Source organism: Myotis yumanensis, unplaced genomic scaffold (assembly GCF_028538775.1).
Source record: "Myotis yumanensis isolate MYYU_CA2020_CCGP unplaced genomic scaffold, mMyoYum1.0.hap1 SCAF_4, whole genome shotgun sequence".
Classification (NCBI taxonomy): domain Eukaryota; kingdom Metazoa; phylum Chordata; class Mammalia; order Chiroptera; family Vespertilionidae; genus Myotis; species Myotis yumanensis.
The window spans coordinates 4583460-4609638 of NW_027223755.1; the positions used below are offsets into that span (position 1 = coordinate 4583460).

Consider the following 26179-nt stretch of genomic DNA (forward strand, 5'->3'; position numbering starts at 1 on the left):
GCCCCTATGCCAGACAATCCAGTTCCTCCTCATATGTGTCTGTGTTCCTCAGAGCTTCACCCTGGCACTGGAGCTCAGAAGAAGCAGGACTTTGTAAGTTCAGTTTGTGGTGCTAGCCTTTTAAGAGGGGCATTTGGGTCTCCAGCAGCCTCTGTGTCACTGAGCCCCAATCCACACTGGTTTTTACAGCTCATAGTTTTTACTGCCCACAGGGACTTCTTTTCCCAGCTCTGGGACCCTGGGCTGGGGGTCTGGTGTGGGCCTGGGACTCCTTGCTCCTCCTAGTGGCCTCTGCAGAGACAGTCTCCCTCCCGATTAGAAAAGCAGCACACGTGGGTGCTGTACCAGCCCGTTTCGTGCTTCCCCACCTCCTACCAGTCTCAGTGTGCTTTCTTCTTTACTTTTCTAGTTGTAGGGTTTCCATTTAGCCAGCTTTCTGGTGGTTCTAGATGATGGTTGTTCTGTATTTTAGTTGTAATTTTGATGTGGTTGTGGGAGGCTGTGAGTACAGGCGTGTTTGCCTACGCTACTATCTTGGTCTGAAAAGCTTCCATAATATTTCTTTTACATTCTTTCTTTAAGCTGAAGAGGTTAGGGTCTCCCTCCTCAATGTAGTGGCAACTTGTTTGGTGGCCTGAGCATCAGGAGGGAGTGTAGATGAAGAGTTGGGGATCAGGGCTCCCTTTGGGGTGGATGTGGGGCTTGGTGGTTTCTGCAGAACTCCTGCCTGCAGAAACATTCTGTTTCCAGGCTCTTGCCCAGTGGGACACAGAAGGAGTGAAGTATTTAGGGTGGGTGGACATAAAACACATTCTAACCTAGGGCTGGTTTGAGGATTGAATTTTTGTGCCCATTGGTAACTTAAAATTCCCGGAACACAGAGTAGAGTCATCTCATCCTTTGGATAGGGTAGAATAGTGTTTTTTTTTTTTTTTTTTTTTTTTTTTTTTTTTTTTTTTTTTAATATTTTAATAATTTTTATTTCTTAAAGTATTACAAAGAGTATTACATATGTCTCCTTTTTTCCCCCCCTTGACATTTCCCCGGCCCCTACCCCCCCCCCCCCCCCGTGTCTTGTGTCCATTGGTTAATCTTATATGCATGCATATAAGTCCTTCAGTTGGTCTCTTAATCCCCCCCCCAACCCTCCCCAGGCTTCCCACTGTACTTTAACATTCTGTTCAATGATGCTCTGCTTCTGTATCTACCCCTGTACATCAGTCCATACTGGTCCCCTTTATTTGTCCCAACCTCACTGGAGTAGTCTCAACCTCACCAGGGCCGTCTGAGCCTCACCAGGGCCGTTTCAACCTCACCGGGGTCGCCCCTACCTCACGGGGGCTGTTTCAACCTCACCGGGGTCGTCCCTACCTCACGGGGGCCGTTTCAACCTCACCGGGGTCGTCCCTACCACACCGGGGCCGTTTCAACCTGACCGGGGTTGTCCCTACCACACCGGGGCCATTTCGACCTGACCGGGGTTGTCCCTAACAGACCGGGGTCGTCCCTACCTCACGGGGGCCGTTTCAGCCTCACCGGGGCTGTCCCGACTTTACCAGGGCCGTTTCAACTTCACCGGGGTTGTCCCTACCACACCGGGGCCGTTTCAACCTTACCGGGGTTGTCCCTACCACACCGGGGCCGTTTCGACCTGACCGGGGTCGTCCCTACCTCACGGGGGCCGTTTCAACCTGACCGGGGTTGTCCCTACCACACCGGGGCCGTTTCAACCTGACCAGGGTCGTCCCTACCTCACGGGGGCCGTTTCAACCTCACCGGGGTCGTCCCTACCTCACGGGGGCCGTTTCAACCTGACCGGGGTTGTCCCTACGACACCGGGGCCGTTTCGACCTGACCAGGGTCGTCCCTACCTCACGGGGGCCGTTTCAACCTCACCAGGGTCGTCCCTGCCACACCGGGGCCGTTTCGACCTGACCGGGGTCGTCCCTACCTCACGGGGGCCGTTTCAACCTCACCGGGGTTGTCCCTACCACACCGGGGCTGTTTCAACCTGACGGGGGTTGTCCCTACCACACCGGGGCCGTTTCAACCTGACCGGGGTTGTCCCTACCACACCGGGGCCGTTTCGACCTGACCAGGGTCGTCCCTACCTCACGGGGGCCGTTTCAACCTCACCGGGGTCGTCCCTACCTCACGGGGGGCCGTTTCAACCTGACCGGGGTTGTCCCTACGACACCGGGGCCGTTTCGACCTGACCAGGGTCGTCCCTACCTCACGGGGGCCGTTTCAACCTCACCAGGGTCGTCCCTGCCACACCGGGGCCGTTTCGACCTGACCGGGGTCGTCCCTACCTCACGGGGGCCGTTTCAACCTCACCGGGGTTGTCCCTACCACACCGGGGCTGTTTCAACCTGACCGGGGTTGTCCCTACCACACCGGGGCCGTTTCAACCTGACCGGGGTTGTCCCTACCTCACGGGGGCCGTTTCAACCTGACCGGGGTTGTCCCTACCACACCGGGGCCGTTTCAACCTGACCAGGGTCGTCCCTACCTCACGGGGGCCGTTTCAACCTCACCGGGGTTGTCCCTACCACACCGGGGCTGTTTCGACCTGACCGGGGTTGTCCCTACCACACCGGGGCCGTTTCGACCTGACCAGGGTCGTCCCTACCTCACGGGGGCCGTTTCAACCTCACCGGGGTCGTCCCTACCTCACGGGGGCCGTTTCAACCTCACCGGGGTTGTCCCTACCACACCGGGGCCGTTTCAACCTGACCGGGGTTGTCCCTACCACACCGGGGCCGTTTCAACCTGACCGGGGTTGTCCCTACCACACCGGGGCCGTTTCAACCTGACCAGGGTCGTCCCTACCTCACGGGGGCCGTTTCAACCTCACCGGGGTTGTCCCTACCACACCGGGGCTGTTTCGACCTGACCGGGGTTGTCCCTACTTCACGGGGGCCGTTTCAACCTCACCGGGGTCGTCCCTACCACACCGGGGCCGTTTCGACCTGACTGGGGTCGGGGCTGTTTCAACCTCACCGGGGTCGTCCCTACCACACCGGGGCCGTTTTGACCTGACTGGGGTCGTCCCTACCTCACGGGGGCTGTTACAACCTGACCAGGGTCGTCCCTACCTCACGGGGGCCGTTTCAACCTCACCGGGGTTGTCCCTACCACACCGGGGCTGTTTCGACCTGACCGGGGTTGTCCCTACTTCACGGGGGCCGTTTCAACCTCACCGGGGTCGTCCCTACCTCACGGGGGCCGTTTCAACCTCACCGGGGTTGTCCCTACCACACCGGGGCCGTTTCAACCTCACCGGGGTCGTCCCTACCTCACGGGGGCCGTTTCAACCTCACCGGGGTTGTCCCTACCACACCGGGGCCGTTTCAACCTGACCGGGGTTGTCCCTACCACACCGGGGCCGTTTCAACCTGACCGGGGTTGTCCCTACCACACCGGGGCCGTTTCAACCTGACCAGGGTCGTCCCTACCTCACGGGGGCCGTTTCAACCTCACCGGGGTTGTCCCTACCACACCGGGGCTGTTTCGACCTGACCGGGGTTGTCCCTACTTCACGGGGGCCGTTTCAACCTCACCGGGGTCGTCCCTACCACACCGGGGCCGTTTCGACCTGACTGGGGTCGGGGCTGTTTCAACCTCACCGGGGTCGTCCCTACCACACCGGGGCCGTTTCGACCTGACTGGGGTCGTCCCTACCTCACGGGGGCTGTTACAACCTGACCAGGGTCGTCCCTACCTCACGGGGGCCGTTTCAACCTCACCGGGGTTGTCCCTACCACACCGGGGCTGTTTCAACCTGACCGGGGTTGTCCCTACCACACCGGGGCTGTTTCGACCTGACCGGGGTCGTCTCTACCTCACGGGGGCCGATTCAACCTCACCGGGGTTGTCCCTACCACACCGGGGCCGTTTCAACCTGACCGGGGTTGTCCCTACCACACCGGGGCCGTTTCGACCTGACCGGGTCGTCCTTACCTCACGGGGGCTGTTTCAACCTAACCTGGGTCGTCCCTACCACACCGGGACCGTTTCAACCTCACCGGGGCCATCCCGACCTCGCGGGGACCATCCCAGCCTTACCGGGGAAACAGGAAGTTTGGCCCTCTGTCCTCTGCCGGCGGCTCCCCACCAGACAAAATCTCCAGGCGTTCCTGGTGTTTGAACATCCAGCACTCCTGCCCTCCACCAAGTGCACAGACTGCCTGTCTGCTGTCCCCCAGCGCCCCACAAGAGACTGGGACCAGTGGGCATGTTTGTACGCTTGCTGGTACAGCAGTTCCACAGTGCCGGCCGAGTCAGGCCCAGCCCTGGCCGGCCCCGGACCCGACTCTGCCCCCCGATTGCGTCCCTCCCAGATGCAAGGAGCTGAAATCTGCAGCCTGCTGGGATGGGCTCTGTACTTGGTGCCTCTGCACATCCTACTGGATCTCAATGCGCTTCTTTCTATGCGAGGAGTTGAAATCTGCAGTTTGTTGGGTTGGGCTCTGTACTTGGTGTCACATCCTACTCAGTCTCAATGTTCTTTCTCTCCTTCCAGTTGTAGAGCTTCCACTGGGCCAACTTTCCCATGGTTCTGTATGATAGGTGTTTGTCTGATATTTGGTAGTTTCGATGTTGTTGTGTGAGGCAGCACGCACAGGTCTCTTCCTTATGCCGCCATCCTGGTTCTCCTGGGTCTGCTTCTTGAGTGTGTCTCCCATGGCTGCGAGCAGTTGAAGTCTGCAATTTGTTGGGATAGGCTGCAAAAGCGCAGGTGGGTCTTTTTGTGCACCTGGCACAGCTTGGATGGGGATGTAAATTGATTAAGGCTGAGACTCAGGGAGTCGCCATGGTGGAGCAAATAGCACTGGCTGAGTCTCCTCGGCCCCTTGAATCTCTGCCAGGGCTTTGTGTCCCCCAGTGCAGGCAAGCAGCTGTGCGACAGAGTCTCCCTCGCTTTCTGATGGCTGCAAGGCCGAGCTGCCTCTCCCTGTAGGGTCTGGTGCCTCATGATCCCGCCTGAACCAGCTCAGTGGATTTGGAAGTTTGCAGAAGCAAAGGCGTTTCTACTTGTGAGTCTGGCACAGCCCAGATGGGAATGTAAATTGCGTAGGGCGGGTTCACAGGGAGTCGCCAGGGCGGAGACTCAGCGGCCCCTTGCCTATCCAGGACTCCAGGATTTTGCGTCCCCCAGTGCCGGCGAGCAGCCGAGCGCCAGAGCCTCCCTCGCTTCCTGACCGCTGGAAGGCCGTGCCGTCTCTCGCCTTGGGGCCTGGGGCCTCAGAGACCCACCCGAACCAGCTCAGTGGATTTGAGAGTTTGTAAAAGCACAGTCATTCCCTCTTGTGCCTCTGGCACAGCCCTGAGGGTAGGGCGGGGTCACAGGGAGTCGCCAGCATGGAGGAAATAGCGATGGCGGTGTCTCCGCGCCCCTCGCCTCCCCGGGACACCAGGACTTCTTGTCCCTCAGTGCCAGCGAGCAGCCGTGTGTCAGAGCTTCCCTCGCTCTCCGACCACTGCAAGGCCGTGGCCGCCTCTCCCTGTGGGATCTGGGGCCTCAGAGACCCGCCCCGAGCAAGCCCAGAGGATTCGAGGGTTCGTAAAAAACCGAGAATCCATTTGCAGCCCGCGTGGCGTGTGACTGCGTACCTCTGGTTTTGGTGCCTCCGTAGCTCCCACTCAGTCTCACTGCGCTTCTTTCTTTTCCTCCAGTTGTAGATCTCCCACTGGGCCAACTTCCCCATGGTTCTGAGTGGCGGTTGTTTACTTCATAGTTGATAGTTTCAATGATGCTGTGAGAGAGCAGCACACACAGGTCCGCTCCCTACGCCGCCATCTTGGTTCCTCGAAACTTTGTAGCCTTGAGTGAAGCCGAGGGCCAGCCAAGGCAGGTGGGAAGCTTGTCTTCCTCCATCGCCAGGGACAACCCAAGCCTTCTCTAGTGTTTTATCTATACATATTTTCAGTGACGCCCCAAGGTCCCCCCTTCTCCAGAATATCCCACATGCTTGAATGCCTCAGTGTTTCAAATGCTAGTCATTAGTTCCTTCTTGGAGTTTAGGTCCCAGTGAAAGTAGAACATTGGTTTCAGGTTGGGACAATATTAACACCCTGCCATTAATACCTAACCTCATTCTTACTACTGATTAGCCATTTAGCTGTCCAGCGTGACCAGGATGTAGCTGGACCGTAACTACAGACCTCAGTGGTGGAGAGGGTGTTGGAATGTGCTGTTGGAGTTTGTTGCCTTCTGGCAGACTCGGTGGAAAGGCAGTTGGAGGTGGGAGGGAGCTGGGAAATGAAGGTGACCAATGAAAGATACAAAGAAACTTTGCCTACAGCTGTTTGTCCTCTGAAACAAAATTTGAAGGACTCTTGATTTTTAAAAACCAATTTACAGAATAAGACCTGAAGCAGAGAGGCATGGAACAGACTGACATACCTTGATGTGGGGTTGGGGGGATAAGAAGAGATAAACCAAAGAACTTACATACCTACAGGCATAGCCCATGGACATGGGCAAAAAATAGCATAGTGAAAACATGGTGGGGAGATAGGGGCTGGGAGGAGGGAGTAAAGTGGGGAAAAGGGGCGATATCTGTAATACTATCAACAATAAAAAGTACATTAAAAAATAAAAATAAAATGAAAACCAATTTACTTATATGTTGTACTTTGGATTTTTCCTTAGTTAGATAATATTGTAGATCAAATACTTACGAGAATGGTTTAGAATACATTCTAGATAAATTTGAACATTTTATATTATTTCACAATAATTGTTCATTATTACTGATGATAAGATTCAGGCCATTCCTGCATATAGCACACAGTAAAACCCAGAACTTATTTTTGTGATTTTTAATATATATAGTTGTAGTTACATGTGTCAGATTTGAAAACTCATTTAAAAATAGTACAAATAGACTGATGTTGACATGTTGTCGAAGCCAGCAGGCGACATGGAAGGTGAAAGGGTGATTATTCGAATAAGCAGTTACATGTTGTGGATTAGGAATAGAGAGGCTGCCCTGGCTGGTATGGCTCAGTTTGTTGGGTATTGTCCCATGCACTGAAAGGTTGCCGGTTTGACTCCCTGTCAGGACAATGCCTGGGTAGCAGGTTCAGTCCCAAACTGGGGTGTGTATAGGAGGCAACCCACTGATGTTGCTCTCACATTGATGTTTTGCTCTCTTCCTCTCCCCTCTTCTCTCTCTAAAAATCAAAGGAAAAAATACATAAAAAAGAAAAAAAAATAGAGTAGAAAGGTTGTTATCTAGAGAGGCAGTAATTGTTTTAAATTAATCTCCTAGCGTAAGTTGTTAGTGGAATATATCAACTTACCATGCTAGGTACCGCCTGGAATGGTAATCCTTTGCAGTGGTTCTCAACCTTCTGGCCCTTTAAATACAGTTCCTCATGTTGTGACCCAACCATAAAATTATTTTTGTTACTACTTCATAACTGTAATGTTGCTACTGTTATGAATCGTCATGTAAATATCTGATATGCAGGATGGTCTTAAGCGACCCCTGTGAAAGGGTCGTTCGACCGCCACAGGGGTTGCGACCCACAGGTTGAGAACCGCTGCTTTAGAGAGTAGGCACCGTGTCTGAATGCTCTGTGTCCACATGCAGAGGGGTGCGTACTGACCTTGTGGGGTGTTGCTTGCTCACCTGTAGGGCACACTGGCAGAGAGGATTCGTGCCGGCGGCGCTGGAGTTCCTGCCTTTTACACCAGCACAGGCTACGGGACGCTGGTGCAAGAAGGAGGGGCCCCGATCAAGTACAACAAGGATGGCAGCATCGCCATTGCCAGTAAGCCACGAGAGGTAGGACGCGGTCATCCAGGGGGCACCCGACCCCACCGTGAACACAGGGTTCTGGTGACTCGTTGGGGAAATCAGTATAAAGCCACCTCTATGTGAGAACAAGCACTGCCATTCATTAGCATAAATACGTTAGGTGTGATTTCCAGCTAAAGCTGAGCGTCTGCTATTCATTCAAATCAGACAGAGAAACCAGATTAAGTAAACGAGAAAAAACTGTAACTGTATAAGATGTGCGAGTTAAGATTAAATTTTTACCATTATAAAAGTCGTTATAATTGCTGATTATGCTTATGAGGAAAGTAGAGTAGCTACCTGATATAAATGCTATTAAAGGCTTCATGCTCAGGCCTCTTGTGCAATTGAAGGATGAGAAAAAGCCAAGGCAATCACAAGTTTATCCTCAATATTAAAATATGGAATTCTGTAGTGGAATGAATGGGGAGCTCACATTATCACCTTCATTTTGTATACTGGACACACTTGAGCTTTAGGCTGAATAGCTTCGTTTTGTTTAAAGTGCTGGATAGGGGGTAACTTCACACGCATACTAGGAAAGCATAGAACTCAAACAGGCTTAGTCCCTCAAGAAGTTAATAAACAAACAAATTAATAATAATAATAATTTAAAAATATGTTAAATAAGCTGATCATTAAATAAACTCTAGATATTTGAGGTGCCTTAGATTTGAGGCAACTTCTAAGCATACACAGGCCCATATTTCATGACTGGGCTTTTAGCATCTTTCCCGTCTCCCTGCTCCCCGCCTCTAGGAAGTGAGCACAGGTTGCAGAGATGCTCAGCTTGTCTCTAGAGAGTAAACACTTAGAAGCAAGGGATGACCTCTTATCAACTTTCTGCTCATGGAGATGTTAGCTCTGCACCCCCTTTCTGAGGGAAGATGCAAGGTCCTCGAACCTGTGCCCTGCTGTCCTCTGAGCAGGCCCTTCACCTGGAGCCTTGCCGTTCTGATCAAGGTGACCTTGGCTTTTGTTGACATTTTTGATATTCTATCTTTAATGCCTAATTAAACTTCAAAAGTTCTTGACCAAGTAAAAGGCAAGAGTCTAATTAATACCATGGATCTTAAGAATATAGGTAAAGATGGACAAAATTGGGTTGATACTTAAGGAGCTCGCTAGCATTAACTCACCCTGGGAAACACAGGATACACTAGACTCTGTCCTGAATATCTGGGTTCATTTCTGCCTTGAGTCAGGTGCATGAATCTAGTAGTTTTGTAATTTTGTCTTGAAACAACTCCTATTAGCTCTTTATTTCCCTTGCTTATTGTGGGAAGCGGAAGTGAGTGAATTCCTTAATTCAGTGACATTTTTGAGTTCCTCTTTCCCAGGAACTTTGGAAAAGGAGGGTCTAGACCAAGTCTCCCTGTGGTGGAGGAACTGACAGGGAATGAATAGACAAACACACATGTCAATCAAGTAGGGCCAGGACAGAGAGAGGGATCAGTGGCCACGAAGGCAGTGTTTCAGGTGGGGTTAGGGAAACCACTGTGAAGATGACATTGGTAGAAAGACCTGAATGAAATAGGAGAAAGAGCTGGGCAAAGATCACAGGGTTGTGATCTAGTCAGAAGGCAGAAGGAGGACAAGGTCCTGAGGCAGGCTTGCCCTTTGTGTGGAACAGCAGGGTGATGAGACTGGAACAGAGTTAGTGAGGCCGAGAGCAGTGGGATTGAAGGTTGAAGAGAGACAGGAGCCAGATCTTGTGAGTGTGGATTTTACTGAGAGTGGTGAGCGGCCAGCGGAAAGTTGGGGGCGAGTGATGTGATCTGAGCTACATTTTGGCAAGTTGTAGCTGTTGGGAAGTGAGGTTTTTTTTGCAGGGACCAAGAGCAGCAGCAGTGAAAGGGATTAAGAGGCTGTTGCATTAATCCGGGTGGGAAGGTAAAGTGGAATTGGTGAGGAGTGGTTGGGATAGGGATATATATTCATAGTAAAGCCAACAGGATTTACTGGTGGATTGGTGGTGGCTGGAAGAGAAGACAGAATCAAGTGTGCTGCTTGTTGAGAGGGGCCGGGCATGGGGGTCAGCGAAGAGCTCTGGCAGAGACCGGTGCGTTGAAGACGTCCACCATGCTCCAAGAGGAGGCGCGCAGTAGGCTCCACTCGGGATGGGAACTCAGAGGCATCGGTATATAGTATTCAAGTCTTTGGGACTAGATGAGTGGCTAGGGTTGGAGAGCAGAGAGAGAACACCTCGTTTGCATATAAGGGTAGGGAAGAGGGCTTGAAGGAGCAGGAAAGAAGAATGGGAAAGTGTCTAGTGAGTGAAGGGGAAACCCAGGCGATTTGAAAGATGGGACATTTTACGAAGGAGCGTGTGAGCAAATGTGTCAGCGTGTGCCGAGGTGGGGTAATAGCGTATTGGGAAGTGACCATCAGATCTGGACACAGAGGTCATTGGTGACTTTGAAGAGTCATTCTTTTAGAGTAGAGCGTTTTTCTGGAGTGATGAAAATTTGACTGGAGTGGATTCAAGAAAGGACTGGAAGATGGAGTTGAGGCCATGAAATGCACAAGTCTTTCAAGTGAGTATAGTGGCCAGTTAGACAAAACCAATTCCTTCCCTTTTTTAAAATTTTAGAATAATAACTAAAACTCACCAACTCCTAGTGCGTAGATCCGTCAGGAAATTATATAATTAAAATTTAAAAAGCTAATTTTAAAAAATTTACTTTTCCTGGGGTTAGCATATATTTAGATCTATATGTAGTTTTCTAGATCTGTATGTAAAATACTCCATATGTAAACATTATCATTGATGCTCACAGTAATGATTCTTAAATACATAATACCCTTTAAAAAAAAACTAGATATTGATGTGCAGCTTACAAATATCTTTTATATAACTTGCCTAAGTTTTTATTAAATGAGATCCTCATTCACCACTGATTCCATAAATTCAATATTTTCTAGAAGGAAGGTGGGATAATGTCTTTAAGGAAGCTGTTAAGAAAGAATTTAAAAAAAGAAAAGAAAGAATTTCAGTTTTAAACCATAGTATAGTTAAACAAGTTAATGTACCCAAACTTTCTACGGCAGCTTTCTATAAAACGCATGCTACTTGTCCACTAGGGGGTGCAGTGGTAATGGGAATGGAGTGCTGTGTGTAAATGGCTCCCATCCTCATGGTGATGGATGGAGCACAGCTTCCGCGTTGTACCCAGGGCCGGGACATAGTTTTGCTTTAAGCTTCTTCCCTTCTTCACCCCGACCCCGCCATTCATAGTAGAACTAACGGCAGTAAACATACACAAGTCAATAGCATTCCATTAGAACCAGGAGAGAAGGTATAATAGAATAAAATATCGCATTCATAGTAGCATCAGAAGCTATGAGGTACCTGTGACTAAATCCTAAAAACATATACAAAGCTTTTGGAGTGAAAATTGCAAAACGATTGAAAGAAGTAAAAGAGACTTCAAAAAATATTATGCTTCTGGGTGGGACCATATAGTGTGCCAGTTCTCTCTAAATTCCTCTACAAATTCTAGGAATTCCAATTAAAATTTCAACAGATGATTATATATGAATTAGGAGAGGTGAATGGACTTTTAAAACCATTTCATTTATTTTTTATTCTTTTAAAATATATTTTTATTGATTTCAGAAAGGAAGGAAGAGGGAGAGAGAGATTGAAACATCAATGATGAGAGAATCATTGATTGGCTGCCTCCTGCACACCCCCTACTGGGGATTGAGCCTGCAACCCAGGCATGTGCCCTTGACCAGAATCGAACCTGGGACTCTCCAGTCCACAGGCCAACGCTCTATCCACTGAGTCAAACCAGGTAGGGCAGAACCATTTCACTTATATAAACAGTACATTGTATAGTTTTTTCCTTGGGCAACGGGGAAAGAGGAACAGGTATTATGTTCAATGTGTAACCTATGGGCACAAGTAATAAAATGAACACTGACATACACAGTCATAGCTCAGTTCCTCAGGTTGACCGAGCTCTCGGTTGTCACTGAGCCTTTGCACATGCTGTTCCCTCAGTCCCCCCTTCCAGCATCTTTCACTCAGTCCCAGTTGCCCACCACACTTATTCTTCGGGTCTCCCTTTAGATTCTTCTCTCTCTGAGAAACCTTTCCCAGCTAAGCCTGTGCCCCTCTTATCCGCCTTATCAGAACTCGTATCACAACCAAACAGCAGCTGTGCAAATACCTGATAGCGCCCCCTTTGTCTCCTGCAGGTGAGGGAGTTCAACGGTCAACATTTTATTTTGGAGGAAGCGATTACAGGGGATTTTGCCTTGGTGAAAGCCTGGAAGGCAGACCGTGCAGGAAACATCATTTTCAGGTAGTGTGATGGCCTTAAGAAAGACTAATGTAGTGCATTTCAGCAACTTAATATTTCAATATTTCTTAAGTTATGATTACAAAATGGATATCTTAATGTGTTTGGTATTTAAAATTTATCTTAAAATGGCTGAAAATAAACAGCAGCATGTGTGTGTGTGCGTGTGCATGTATGTGTGTGTGTATAAACAGCGATCTCACTGGTATGGAGTACTGGCGGGTGTCTGTTCTGATTGGTGGGTGTCCACGTTGCTCTGCTTGCTAAGTATTTGCAACTATATACCCTTGAATTTAGTCCCATACAAATTATGTTTTCCTCCGTGTATTTTAGTTGCCAAGACCTGTTACAATATTGACATGCTTACAAAACGTGAGAAAAGCACACAATTACATTTTATTTTGATACTAGAGGCCTGATTCACGAAATTCATGAAAGAGTAGGCCTTCCTGCCCCTGGCTGCTGGCACCGGCTTCCCCCTGGTACCCAGAACCCGGGGCTTCCCTCACAGCCCAGGCTTCGTCTGGAAGGTTGTCCGGAAGGACATCTGGTCTAATTAGCATATTATGCTTTTATTATTAGATTGTTATTTACATGCACTGTCTTCAAATGCCCAAGTTACTTTGATGTTCTGGGAAGATATTGCCAGTAATTACTTAAGTCAGGCCTTTTCCCGGTCTTATTGCTGTCTACTAGAAGTCTAACCTTAATAGTGCTCAATTTCTATTCTCATTAACTGCATGGCCAAGATATGCTTAATAGACTTGAAGATCTTTTGATTATCATAAGCTTGCTTAATACTAAGTATTTAATATTTTGGATTTATAGATTATGTAGTTGTTTTTTTAAAATTATACCACCTTTCAATATATGCATAAAGTTAAAAGACTTTTTCAAAATGTTTGGTATTAAAAATTTCACCTATTAGATTATAGAAATCATTTTTTTCTCATCATATTGTGATTTACTGCTTTTAGTTTGCAATTTTTATCTTTATCAAATGCAGCTTTTGTGCGATCACAGCTAAATACTGAGTGACCACTCTCACACTGTTTTGTTCATTTCTGAAGAACTTATAATATTTATACTATGTTTGATTTCTTGAATTCAATGTTTTTGGAATTACAGCTACCTTTGGCCATTACAGAAGGCATTTTGCATCATATCTATCGCACTTGACACATTGGTGTATTGTTTGCGAAGTTCAATTGCTATTTTAAAAAAAAGTAATGAAATTGTATAGCAGCAAATGGAGATGAATTATTTAAAATATTTCCACGAATTTTCCCGTGCTCCATTGCCTGGCCCCGGTATCTAAGCACTGCACAGGGCTATTTTAAGCACAGGCTTTATGCTTGTTGTTCAAGTACACATTACGCTTTGATGTGAAATGAGAGCGCATATCACCCATGGTCAAGTCACTTCGATTCTTAAGATACTGACTTTAGAAGAGTGGACACCTGGTGCAGAGGTCTGTCTAGGCCGAGGTTAAAGTGGGGGTGCCCAGCACGCCCCCACCTCCCGCTACTCTGCCTTGGGAGCACACAAGGACACACCTGTCCTTACACCTGTCCTTGAATCCAAGTGAAATAGGCATCGGTGGCCTGAAAGCTCCAGTAAACCATAGTGTGACTTAGTGCCCTTTATCAAAGAAGATTTTCTATCAACATACACTCTCAGAAACAAACACATATATACATTTTTATGGTTAGAGGAAGTACATTGGTGTAGGAACTTGGGAATGTAAAACCATCAGCGAAATTGGCACTTTCTTGACATTTTCACACCTCTGTGTCTGATGTGGGTGTTGTACTTTCATTGGAAATTGGCTTCCCAGGATGACCTTTGCAGGTGACTCACAAGTTACCGATGAACGTTGTACGTAATTTCAGCAGCAGGCTTCTCCTTAATAGAGAATGGAAATACTGTACCCTCTCCTATAAAGTCCTTGCTACTTTCCCTGAATATTTTAATAGAGCAAGTTTAGTGAACTCTTCAACTATAGAAGTAAAGCAGCATCCCAATGAAAAGGTTTAGGGAAATTGGTTTCAAATAGATGTATTAATATCCATTTTATTTTTCTGTGTAAAATCTGCATGTTGAATATGAAAAATAGCCCCTCAGCCTTATAAAAAGCTATATTATTGAGTGAAGTGAAGTGGGTATCATATTGTTTTTACTTATGAAATAATTATAGAACTTTAATCGAAGGGAAACTATAATTGGAAGAAAAAATAAAAAGCAAGATAAAAGAGAACTTTGTCGACAGAAGAGATGATACACTCTTTCCGAAGAGATTCGCAGGTTCCTAGTTTATAGACATTCCTTTAGTCTGTAATTAAAGTTGATGGAGACACTTCTGACTTTTGATCTTCTTTCCCCATTTCCTTGTGTAGGAAAAGTGCCCGGAACTTCAACCTGCCCATGTGCAAAGCTGCGGGAACCACAGTGGTGGAGGTAAGCATGGGGGTGCTCGCCGATGTCCTGGTGTGCATTTTCAACTTGATGTTGTATTATTATTAGTTCTAGAAGAAGCACAACAGTTCATTTCATTTTTGGAGGACACACAATGACAGCCTTTCCGTTTGGGATGTGGGAGGATTCGATTTGAATATACGAGAGCTGAAATTTTGCTGTGATGGTTGCTTTCTGACTGTGAGAGTCTCACCAGAATATGATGGGACCAGCTCATGAACATCTCTGGTCCTTGGGTAAAATACAGCTTCTCGGGTGCAGTCCCAACATGACTTTTTATAGACAGAACCCCCGGAAAATAGTTATTTGTATCAGGAGAAGTTCATTCTTACTGTGTTAGAAACTGTGGATTCTCTAGGGAAGATGGCGGTGTTGTGCGTGACATTCTTTGATTCCTGCATACAGTGGCCAGAATGGTATCTCATGGAGGCAGTACAGTGGTATTTTTGACACAATCGAATGTTACAGTTCTATTCCTCTTTTAGAAAGTAAAGTGTATTGTTTTTAAAGTGCTGGGGGATGTGGTACTTTCAACTCAGGTCTTGTGGTTTCTTTAGCAATGGATTTGGTATAGTTTCTTCATTTAAAATAGATAATGTGGTTTACTCTCTCTGTGTAATTTTTTTTTTTATTACTTATTGAATCATTTTGATGACCTGTCATGCCACACATCTGTAAATTACTGAAGAAAGGCCTATAACGTAGCTGAAAATAATTGATGGTTTAACCCTCTTGATTTTATATACTTTTGTAAAACTGCCAAAAGTCAATATTCCTCCTCTAAGTACTGAGGGGCAAAGTCCTTTTCTTTTCTTTTTTTAAAAAATATATTTTATTGATTTTTTTACAGAGAGGAAGGGAGAGGGATAGAGAGTTAGAAACATCGATGAGAGAGACACATCGATCAGCTGCCTCCTGCACACCCCCTACTGGAAATGTGCCCGCAACCGAGGTACATGCCCTCGTCCGGAATCGAACACGGGACCCTTCAGTCCGCAGGTTGACGCTCTATCCCAGTGATGGCGAACCTTTTGAGCTCGGCGTGTCAGCATTTTGAAAAACCCTAACTTAACTCTGGTGCTGTGTCACATATAGAAATTTTTTGATATTTGCAACCATAGTAAAGACTTATATTTTTGATATTTATTTTATATATTTAAATGCCATTTAACAAAGAAAAATCAACCAAAAAAATGAGTTCGAGTGTCACCTCTGACACGCGTGTCATAGGTTCGCCATCACTGCTCTATCCACTGAGCCAAACCGGTCAGAAAGTCCTTTTTTCTTTCTTTCTTTTCTTTCTTTTCTTTTTTTTCTTTTCTTTTCTTTCTTTTCTTCCTTTGCTTTTCTTTCTTTCTTTCTTTCTTTCTTTCTTTCTTTCTTTCTTTCTTTCTTTCTTTCTTTCTTTCTTCCTTCCTTCCTTCCTTCCTTCCTTCCTTCCTTCCTTCCTTCCTTCCTTCTATCTTTCCTTCCTTCCTTCCTTCTTTCTTTCATAATCTGGTTCTATACAGCCAATTTTATTTCTTCCAAGAGCAGAAAATGACACTCAAGTATCTGAGAATCACTGCAGATGTTAGAAAGAGAGGTCCTCTTTGGTGAAAGGGAATAGGAGAGCAAATACTGTGACTGTGGCTGCAAATATGATTAAGGCCTATCCCTGGTCCTGAACACACGTCTGATCTATCATCTATAGCAGGGGTACTCAAATTACGGCCCGCGGGCCACATGCAAATACAAATATTGTATTTGTTCCCGTTTTGTTTTTTTACTTCAAAATAAGATATGTGCAGTGTGCATAGGAATTTGTTCATAGTTCTTTTTTAAACTATAGTCCGGCCTTCCAACCGTCTGAGGGACAGTGAACTGGCCCCCTGTTTAAAAAGTTTGAGGACCCCTGATCTATAGAAATAAAGCAGCATTGCAATGAAAAGGTTTATGGAAATTAGTTTGAAATAGATGTGTTAATAAATATCCATCTTATTTTTCCTGTCAGCGCCAGGCTGTCATTAGGATCCCTTTAATACAGTCCTACTGACAGCCACTCCCAGTGGACTAACCTGCACTGTCCAACATGGGAGCTCCTAGCCACATGTGACTCTACAATTTAAATGGATGACAATGAAATAAAGTAAAAATTTGGTGTCACTTCAGCAGCCACATATGGCTCCTGACTACTGTGTTGATCAGCGGAGAGAGATAAAGGTCTGTGGGACAGCACTTAATTAGAAGGATTAGGTGAACTCTAATGTGTCATGGTAGTTTAGGAATATAAGCAAAACAGCTCCCCAGACAGTAGATTGTTGTCGGCCTGGCCCTCTGCATGCTCATGGTAGAAGGTTCACGTGTCGGTAGGTTGAATTGTAAGAACTCGAAAGTAGGACATAGTTTGGAATCTGGAATGATGAGTAGATTTAAATTAGGTATTTTCTGATATGAAAAGTCTATTTTGACTTTGTGACTTTGGATTATTCTGAGTATAGTGGACAACCTGGACCCCAGCTCCTCTTGCTAAGTCCCGTGCACCCCAGGGTTGGCCTCCAGGGTTCCATAACCCTTCCCTCTAGCCCTGTCCTGCTCTCCTGTACAGTGGCCCCGGCACGACGGTGATTCTGACTTGGTCTCTGAAGTGTGGTATTTAAGAGGAGTCTTCAGAGAGCATCAATTATACACATGTTCTCCTGCCTGTGAAATATTAACAATAATAATAGCTACTATCAGCAAGTATTTAGTATAGATTAGTCATTGCTGTATTTTTGTGTACATTATTATTTGAATCCTCACAATAGTCCTGTGAGGTGAGATAGGAGCCATTATTATCCCCGTTTTACAGATGAGGACTTGAATACACAGAAAGATGAAGTTACACACCTGATGTCGCACAGCTACGTGGAGCTTGGTTGGAACCCTAGAAAGATTGATCCCAGGGTGTCTGCTTTTTCCCCATTACTTTATGAAATACTCTCAAATCATCATACATGGGTGATGTTTCAAACTTTTGAAAGATCAAAAATCTGGAGGTAGCCCATTTCTTTTCTTTTTTAAATATATTTTATTAATTTTTTACAGAGAAGAAGGGAGAGATAGAGAGCTAGAAACATCGATGAGAGAGAAACATCGATCAGCTGCCACCTGCACATCTCCTACTGGGGATGTGCCCACAACCCAGGTACATGCCCTTGACCGGAATCGAACCCGGGACCTTTCAGTCCGCAGGCCGACGCTCCATCCACCGAGCCAAACCGGTTTCGGCTGGAGGTAGCCCATTTCAATGCTAACTGTTGGAATCAAGCAGAGAGGGAGATTTTTTGACCAATATATTCCTCTATGCCATAGAGTCTATGGCTTCCTTCAGTCTTTCTCTTAGACTCTGTTTATTCTATTGTGGAGCCTCTTTAAACTTTGCAGTTTTCCACAAATTTCCCTAAGCATGGTGATTGACTGGCTATTCCGAGACGGCAGCATCGGAAGCAGTGGGAACTGCCAGTGACGACACCCTACGTCTCAGACAAGGCTTTGTTGTAGAACTCTGAGCGTATCTTCTTTCTCTTATAGATGAGGAAGGACATGGGGGACTTTCCAGTAGCAGGTCTCATTAGAGCCTGTCTCCTGAAGCCACTGCCACTCCACAGCGCTGCATCTTCCCACCTTTCCCCTGTCACGTCCTGTCACTTGAGACTTAAGGAGGTTAGAACTATAAATATATAAATATTAGTGATGATTCCCTTAGACATCTTAAAATGTTTTGGACTTAGAAGTAGGGTTGCAAAGGAATATACACTCTTTAATATACACGCTTTAAAAACATTGTTTTTATTGCCGAAACTGGTTTGGCTCGGTGGATAGAGTGTCAGCCTGCGGACTGGAGGGTCCCAGGTTCGATTCCGGTCGGGGGCATGTACCTTGGTTTCGGGCACATCCCCAGTGGGGGATGTGCAGGAGGCAGTTGATCGATGTTTCTCTCTCATCGATGTTTTTAACTCTCTATCCCTCTCCCTTCCTCTCTGTAAAAAATCAATAAAATATATTTAAAACAAAACATTGTTTTTATTGATTTTAGAGAAGGGAAGGGAGAGGGAGAGGGAGGGAGAGAGAGAGAAACATTGATGCGAGAGAGAAACATTGATCTGTTGCTTCCGATACTCACCTGGGCATGTGCTCTGCCAAGAATCGAACCAGCAACCTTTCAGTGCCTGGGACGTCACTTAACCTACTGAATCATACCAGCCAGGGCTGTCTCTTAAAACCCGTAGCCATCCGCACGCCTCACCACAAGGTTGTGACATAGCGGATGCTGGCTGTGTCGTTCTTCCCCTCTTAAGGAACCGGTAGTTACTTGGGAAAAATAAGTACAAGTGGGTGGACACACTGGCTCACATGCCAGAAAGATGCTTCTCTTTTTAGGCCAGACAGTGCTATTTCTGGACCTCCCTCTGAGTGGGTGAAGTCTGTGCTGATGAACTTCACAAGGCAGCCGGGAGCAGCTTGGGAGCGTCTGGGTGTGTAATAAGCAGAGCCAAACTGTCGAGTGTGCCCAGGGGAATTCATTTGGCTTCGGGAGGACTCCTGTTACCTACCCTCACTTCCTGCGCATCCTGCCCGTCTCCTGGGTGCATATTCCACCATCCTCGTTTTCTTGGAGAAGCGATCTGTTTCTACATTTTTTATTAAAAAAGCAACTTATAATAGAAAGCCTGCAGGGAGGGACGGGGTGCTTCACTCAGCAGACTGTTGACACTGTGTCTCTTGCGAGCAGCCCGTCCTGCCTTTGCTGTCAGCGGAGGTCGTCTGACTCTGCCATCTGACGCTGGCAGCGACCAAATCACCCAGCGACTTCATCCAGCTTGTGCCTGGCTGGTGGTAGAAGACAGCAATGTTTCCCCAAAGCCTTTTCATATCCTGGCTAATTTCCGCTTTTAGTTAAAATCAGGGTATTTATGATCACAACTTCAATAAAGTTATTTTATTTATGTTACTAGAGGCCCGGTGCATGAAAAGCGTGCATGGGAGGGGGTGTCCCTCAGCCCAGCCTGCACCCTCTCCAGTCCGGGACCCCTCAGGGGATGTCTGACTGCCAGTTTAGGCCTGATCCCGCATAAAGTTATTTTATTTATATTATGATATATTTATATATTTGCATATTTGCTTGTGAAAGCATGATTTCTGTGATATGTAACATACACACATGAGGTGCTTGATGCACACAACTAGTAAGTACATGGAGTCCGCGTGAGTTGGGAAGCATCATAATGAATTCAACACTGTGAACCCACCTGACGTGAGAAGGAGAGGATGGTCCGCACTCATTTTCATCTGCCTCCCCCCCGCAGAGATAACCACTAGCAGGAATATTGTGCTCATTGATCCCTTGCTTTAAAAAAAGAACTCTAAGTCATAAGGTCTGGATATATTTTCCATATTGATATCTTAAACTGTTTTTTTGTCATGAGAGTCAAGCCGTGGGAATGATGGCTTCTGTGTTCTGTACCAACGACTGCCACCTTTCTGTACGGATTAACCAGAGGGAAGGATTAGGGGGACATCTGCCGGCCTGCTGAGCAGAGATGTGTTGTTTCTGATTGGTGGGTGAGGTGAGAAGACAGTTAAATTATATTAAACCTTTTCTTTTTTTTCCTTTTTTTAAAATATATATTTTATTGTTTTTTTACAGAGAGGAAGGGAGAGGGATAGAGAGTTAGAAACATTGTTGAGAGAGAAACATCGATTCAGCTGCCTCCTGCACACTCCCTACTGGGGATGTGCCTGCAACCAAGGCACATGCCCTTGACTGGAATCGAACCTGGGACCCTTCAGTCTGCAGGCTGATGCTCTATCCACTGAGCCAAACTGGCTACAACATTAAACCTTTTCTTTATAATGTTTACTTGAAGGTTGGTGAACATCCACTGTAGAAATCAGGAGTGTAATGAACCCTCTTAGCTATCCCCCAGCAACGTTGTCTGTCAATCTGCAGTCACTCCTGCCCCATCTATAACCCTACCTCATTCTTTCTCCTCCTCTATTATTTTTTAAACTATGTTTCTTTTAATGGATTTCAGCGAGGAAGTGAGAGTGAGAGAGATATAGAAACATCAATGAAGAGTGAGTCATTGATCGACTGCCTCCTGCACCTCCCCCGCTCCTTACTGGGGGTTGAGCCCTCAACCCAGGAATGTTCCCTGACCAGGAATCAAACTGTGACCTCCTGGGTTCATGGGTTGTTGCTCGGGTTGTTGCTCAACCACTGAACCACACTGACGGGGCATCCTCTATTATTTTTTATCAAGCACCAGATGTTATAACTCAACGACTTTTTAAGGAAGGTTCAATGAAGCTCAGAGATTCTAGTGTGCCCGGCACTGTTCTGGGTTCTGCAGGTACAGCAGTGACCAAAACAGAGAAACATGACATTCTGCCGTGAGATACAATGAATAAGTAAGATATATGTGGATTAGATATTGATTAAATGTTAAACAAACAAAGCAGAAAGGGGGCTAGGAAATGTCAGGAGAAGAAACTGAAATTTTAGGCAGGGTGCTCAGTAACAGGGAATCAAGGAAGCCTGATGGAAACCTGAGACAGGCAGCCATCTGGCCAGTAGGACCGGGGAGGGTCGCAAGAGTAAAGATTGGGGCGGGAGCCTTCCTGGTGGGTTTGAAAAATCGGCCGACACCCTCCTTTCTTCAGTGCGAGGTGGTTGTCTGTGGATTCTTACGTGAGGGTAACTTCCTTGAGAGTTATGGCTACATCTTCTTCCGAGGCTATGTGAAATACAATTCATATTCTTAGTTCATTTTGCAGTTGTCCCCAAGAGATGGTTAGGCCTAGATCTGACTCTAAACCTGGATGAGTGAAGCATGTGAATATGAGATTGGAGTGTCCTGGCCTTTGTGCCTCTCTGGCCCTGTTTGGAGAACTTGACGTTGGTGACTCCTCATGAATAGTTCAGCAGAAGTGATGGAAGGGGCTGTCATTCCCCTCTCCAGTGGAAGGGGGAGCACAGTGGCTTTTCACCCCAGGACTCAGTCCGGTCAGTGGATTCTGTGAACGTTTAATCTCCACCAAGCAGGCCAATTACTGTTTGTGTTTTAGAGACTGGTTATCTGCCCTCCTGCTTTAGAGAAAATGACAATGCCTAAAGGATAAACATAATTCCTTCCCTCTTACATTTCTTTCATTTCTAATCTTCAGAGTGCTAATGCCTTATGATATTGCAGTTTCGGAAGCATGAAACTCAAAATTTTTCCAAGAGAGACAGTAAGAGGGGAAAAAAGTATAAACAGGAAAAAATTTAAAGCTTCTATACTCTTAAAAGAAATACTTCCAGCCATGTCAATAGACAGATTCAGTTTCAAGCACACACATCCATTTACAGGCAACTGCTGCTCATATCTGTATGGAATTTATTCACACACACGATTCTCTGATTGGCATGTGGAGACAAGATATTTATGAGAACTTGGCTGAAATGTCAAATTTGACACTCACGGGGTAAAGCCCAATATGTTAAATGCCCTTCACCGCACTTTTGTATTTACCTGGTAAAGCTCTCCCCTTCAGTTAGTTAGTTGGTTAGAATGAGGAAGACTGCCCAGAAACTGTTTATCCCAGTTCTCTTTACTTCATCCGTGTGGGCCTGCTGAGTTCAACACTCCCCAGTTTTGTTTTGTTTTTTAAGGGGTGAGAGCACTGTTTGATACAATACAAAAGGAAGGAACACCCTCTTCCCACCTACCTTGGGAGTCTTCCATCCTAAGACAGAATACAGTCACCTTTTCAAGTGTTAAATTTTGGGATGGATGTAGTGAGTGATGGATGTCATTTGTATTCACTGATTTTTAGATCTGTTAACGTATGTAACATCTTTAATTTACATTTCTTTGTCTTACCATTTTCCAGTTATAAGATTTTATTCATGCTTTTTAATTAATTACTCTGAAAAGGCAATCTATACATTGTTGTGCCTTAATGTTAGCCAGATATAGAATTGACAGATGATAATATCCTTATACAACCTAAAACTAAATGAAGTGATTGATTCTACTTATTTCAAAGTATTGAAGTATTTAAAAACTATTTATTTCCTTAAATTTTCATCACATGCAACATTGGTTTAAAACTATTTGAATGCTAATGAAGATGTATTTAATGAAGACACATTGTAGTTGAGTATTTTGGCAAAATGACCATATCAGTCATCATATTACTATTGTGTTGATATTTGCTATTTCTATCAAACAGCAGTAAATATAAAAAACATGGACTTGGTGAATGTCCAGTGTTAATTTGACTGCATTTTTGGTATACTCTTGTCGATTGCTCAATATAATTCTTAGCTTAGTGACCTTTTACATCCTGAATAATAGCAGAATAGAAATATGGTTATTGATGATAAAAGTCTATCAAATCAAGTACTAATCCTGACATTTTATTTCTTGTTGCTTGGTAACAATGCAGCAACTGTGTGAGAGAGTTCCATTATCTCAGGTACAATGGACTCATTGCGTTGTGAAGCAGAAATACCAATTACATCAAGTCATTTGTATGCCATTATCCTTACAGAATTTTGGTGGTGTTTTTCATTGTTAGTTCAGGGATCCTAAAAGAAAGTCTTTTTAATAACATACATCCCCCTCTTTTGATGGATTGGTGAATTTGATTCCAGCTATTTTTGGCTTTTGGGCTTTGTATCTATAATTTATGAGGTTTCACACATTGGTGTTTTGTCAACCCGAATTGTATTAATGGAGGCTTCTAAATTTCATTATAAATATGAACATTACAAGTGATGCTTCATTAGTTCTGAGCGAACATCTTTTATCCTTGACCACCAAGGGTTGGAGGAGGAAAAGTATCTGGGCAGAATTTTTTGCCTCATGAAAAATAAGGCCTGTTCTCCAGCCTCCTCTGATATAGGCATTCCTGGTTTTAGTGCCTGCTTCAGGGAGAGGAAGCCTGTGGAACCAGTGTGATTCATTTGGAATGAAAGGCTTTCATGTTGTATATTGCTATATGTTCTGTATGTACTGTTAGCTTACAGTTGTTATTTATGAAAATGTTGGTAAACTATACCCCATGGCCTGCTTTTGTACTGCTTAGGAGCTAAGACTGTGTCTCAGTGGTTGAGCATCAGCCCATGAACCAAGAGGTCGCTGGTTTGATTCCCAGTCAGGGCACATGCCTGAGTTGCGGACTCGATTCCCAGTAGGGGGCATGCAGGAGGTGGCCAAACAATGTTTTTTCCCTCTCATCGATGTTACTATCTCTCTATTTCTCTCTCTTCCTCTCTCTCTAAAAATCTATAAAAACATGATTTTTAAAGAGAAAAAAAATGTATATGTGACAAAGGCAAGCATGTAGCTCAGAGAGCCTAAAATATCATCTGGGCCTTTACATGAAATGTTTACAGGTCCTTGATTTAAAGCTTAATTTCCATTTCTGTAGTCTGAATAGATTAAATGTCAATGCAGTGTTATTTTTTTTTAAAAAAGAACCAATGGACTTAAGTAGAACCAAAATAAAATAAGTAGTTTGAAGAGAATGAAAAAACGAAACCAAATAATAAAAGAAGAAAGGGTGTAAAATAAGTGAAATGATTACAATTTGGCAGGCCTGTTTTGGGGGCAACCTTGAAGAAAGGAAGATTATAGATGGCAGTTGTTTGTGCACCCACAGTTTCTTTAACATCTCAGTGCCTTTGTTAGTCATTCTGATTTTAATATAATTGCCTAGTGATGGACATTTTATTGGGAGCAAATTGCTTTTCCTTGCCTATTGAACTGATCTCGTACTTGAGAGCCATTTTCCTGTACACAACTGCTCAGCCAGGTGAATGTGGGTTCCTGTGTGATGGCGTGAGTTCTCCAACCCGACCGGTGTCCAGCATGTGGCTGCAGTGCCCGCTGGCTGGCGGTTTCCTGGGTTGGCGTCATCCTAAGTCCCTGGGGTTTGGAAGGACGTTACAACCCCGGCTTTCATGTCCTCTGCAGCTGTCCTGTCCACATCCTGGAGAGAGGGAGGAGGAAGAGGAGTAGAGAGGCTTTGGGCCTGGTGAGGCGGATTTCTCAGCCTTCTCTAGACCGTGGCTTTTAGCGTCCTATTTTCTTTTAAGTCAGAAACACATTTGTAAGATTTATCTGGTTATTTTTTATTTGTTGTCACGGTAAAGCCTAAAATTAGGAAGTTAGCCGTGGTCCCCAGCCTAGCATGGTCCTCTTTTAGCATCAGTCCTCGTAAGCACTGCAAACCAGCAGGATGTGATGAGGAACCAAAGCTGATTATTTTGGCTAGATTCATTTAACTCCTCTTGTGAACAAAGGCTCAGAAAACTCCATACTTGAGCACCCTTTCTACGGTAGCATGCATTTCCTATTACTTTGTATGATGTGTTTCAAAGCACTTTTCGTATTTTATTAACTCATTTGATTCTCTTAATCATAAGGTGAGATGTGAGGAGAATCCGTTTTATCACAATATGACAAGTGAGAAAACTGAGACCTGGATGAGTTTCTGGGAATAGATCACTGGAAATTGAGTGGCTTAATGACAAGGACACCTGGAAGACCTGGTTAAGTCCTGGCTCCATCTGCCACTGACATGCCCAGACAACACCAGGGCTTTGTTGCTCGGATGCTCATCAGTAAGAATTGCAAAACTCTGAACATGCAGGCAGGTAGCTCTGTGGGCTGTTACAGAAGCTTGGACTTTTTTTAGTGCAAATGGAAGGGTCATGATTTTAGTTTCGGTGACTTGTGTGGAATGGGTTTTATGGTGGCATAAGGGAGGCCAGGTGGCCAGTGGTCCAGGCAAGCAGGAATGGTGGTTTGGACTCCAGTGGAATGGAGGTGAGGAAGGGGGGTGGGATTGAGGTAGAGGCAATATTTTGGAAGAGGACTCCATTAGACTTGGATGTGGGGTGTAGGGGTGGAGGAAGGGCAGAGATTAAAATGACTCCCAGGCCTGACTTGAGCAATGGAGTGTCACCTACTGAGACGGGACCTGGGAGGAAGAGGCTTGCAGGAGAAGGGCGGGGAAGGGGAGCTCTTAGGCACTCAAGTGATGATGTTGCAGGCCTAGGCAGACATGCGTGTGTAGTGCCTGGAAGAGAGGTCTGAAAGGGGTTATGTAATTGGGACTAATCCACATGTATTTGATATGTTAGAGTCACGGAAGGGAAAAGACCACTTAGAGCAGTGGTTCTCAACCTTCCTAATGCCGAGACCCTTTAATACAGTTCCTCATGTTGTGGTGACCCCCAACCATAAAATTCTTTTCGTTGCTACTTCATAACTGTAATGTTGCTACTGTTATGAATCATAATGTAAATATCCGATATATAGGATGTATTTTCATTGTTACAAATTGAACATAATTAAAGCACAGTGATTAATCACAAAGACAATATGTAATTATATATGTGTTTTCCAATGGTCTTAGGCGACCCCTGTGAAAGGGTCGTTCGACCCCCAAAGGGGTCGCGACCCACAGGTTGAGAACCACTGATATATGTGTTTTCTGATAGTCTTAGGCGACCCCTATGAAAGGGTCATTCGACCCCCAAAGGGGTCGAGACCCACAGGTAGGTGA

At 45.6% G+C, this 26179-nt stretch overlaps 1 protein-coding gene across 1 annotated transcript in view; it reads left to right on the plus strand.

Moving 5' to 3' along the window:
* OXCT1 (3-oxoacid CoA-transferase 1) overlaps positions 1–26179 on the plus strand; it is a 127195-nt gene that overhangs the window by 25803 nt on the left and 75213 nt on the right. Inside the window, exons 5-7 of the mRNA XM_070411780.1 lie at positions 7650–7799; positions 12018–12124; positions 14518–14578. Of these exons, the coding sequence (XP_070267881.1) occupies positions 7650–7799; positions 12018–12124; positions 14518–14578 (318 nt within the window). The remainder of the gene's footprint in view (positions 1–7649; positions 7800–12017; positions 12125–14517; positions 14579–26179) is intronic.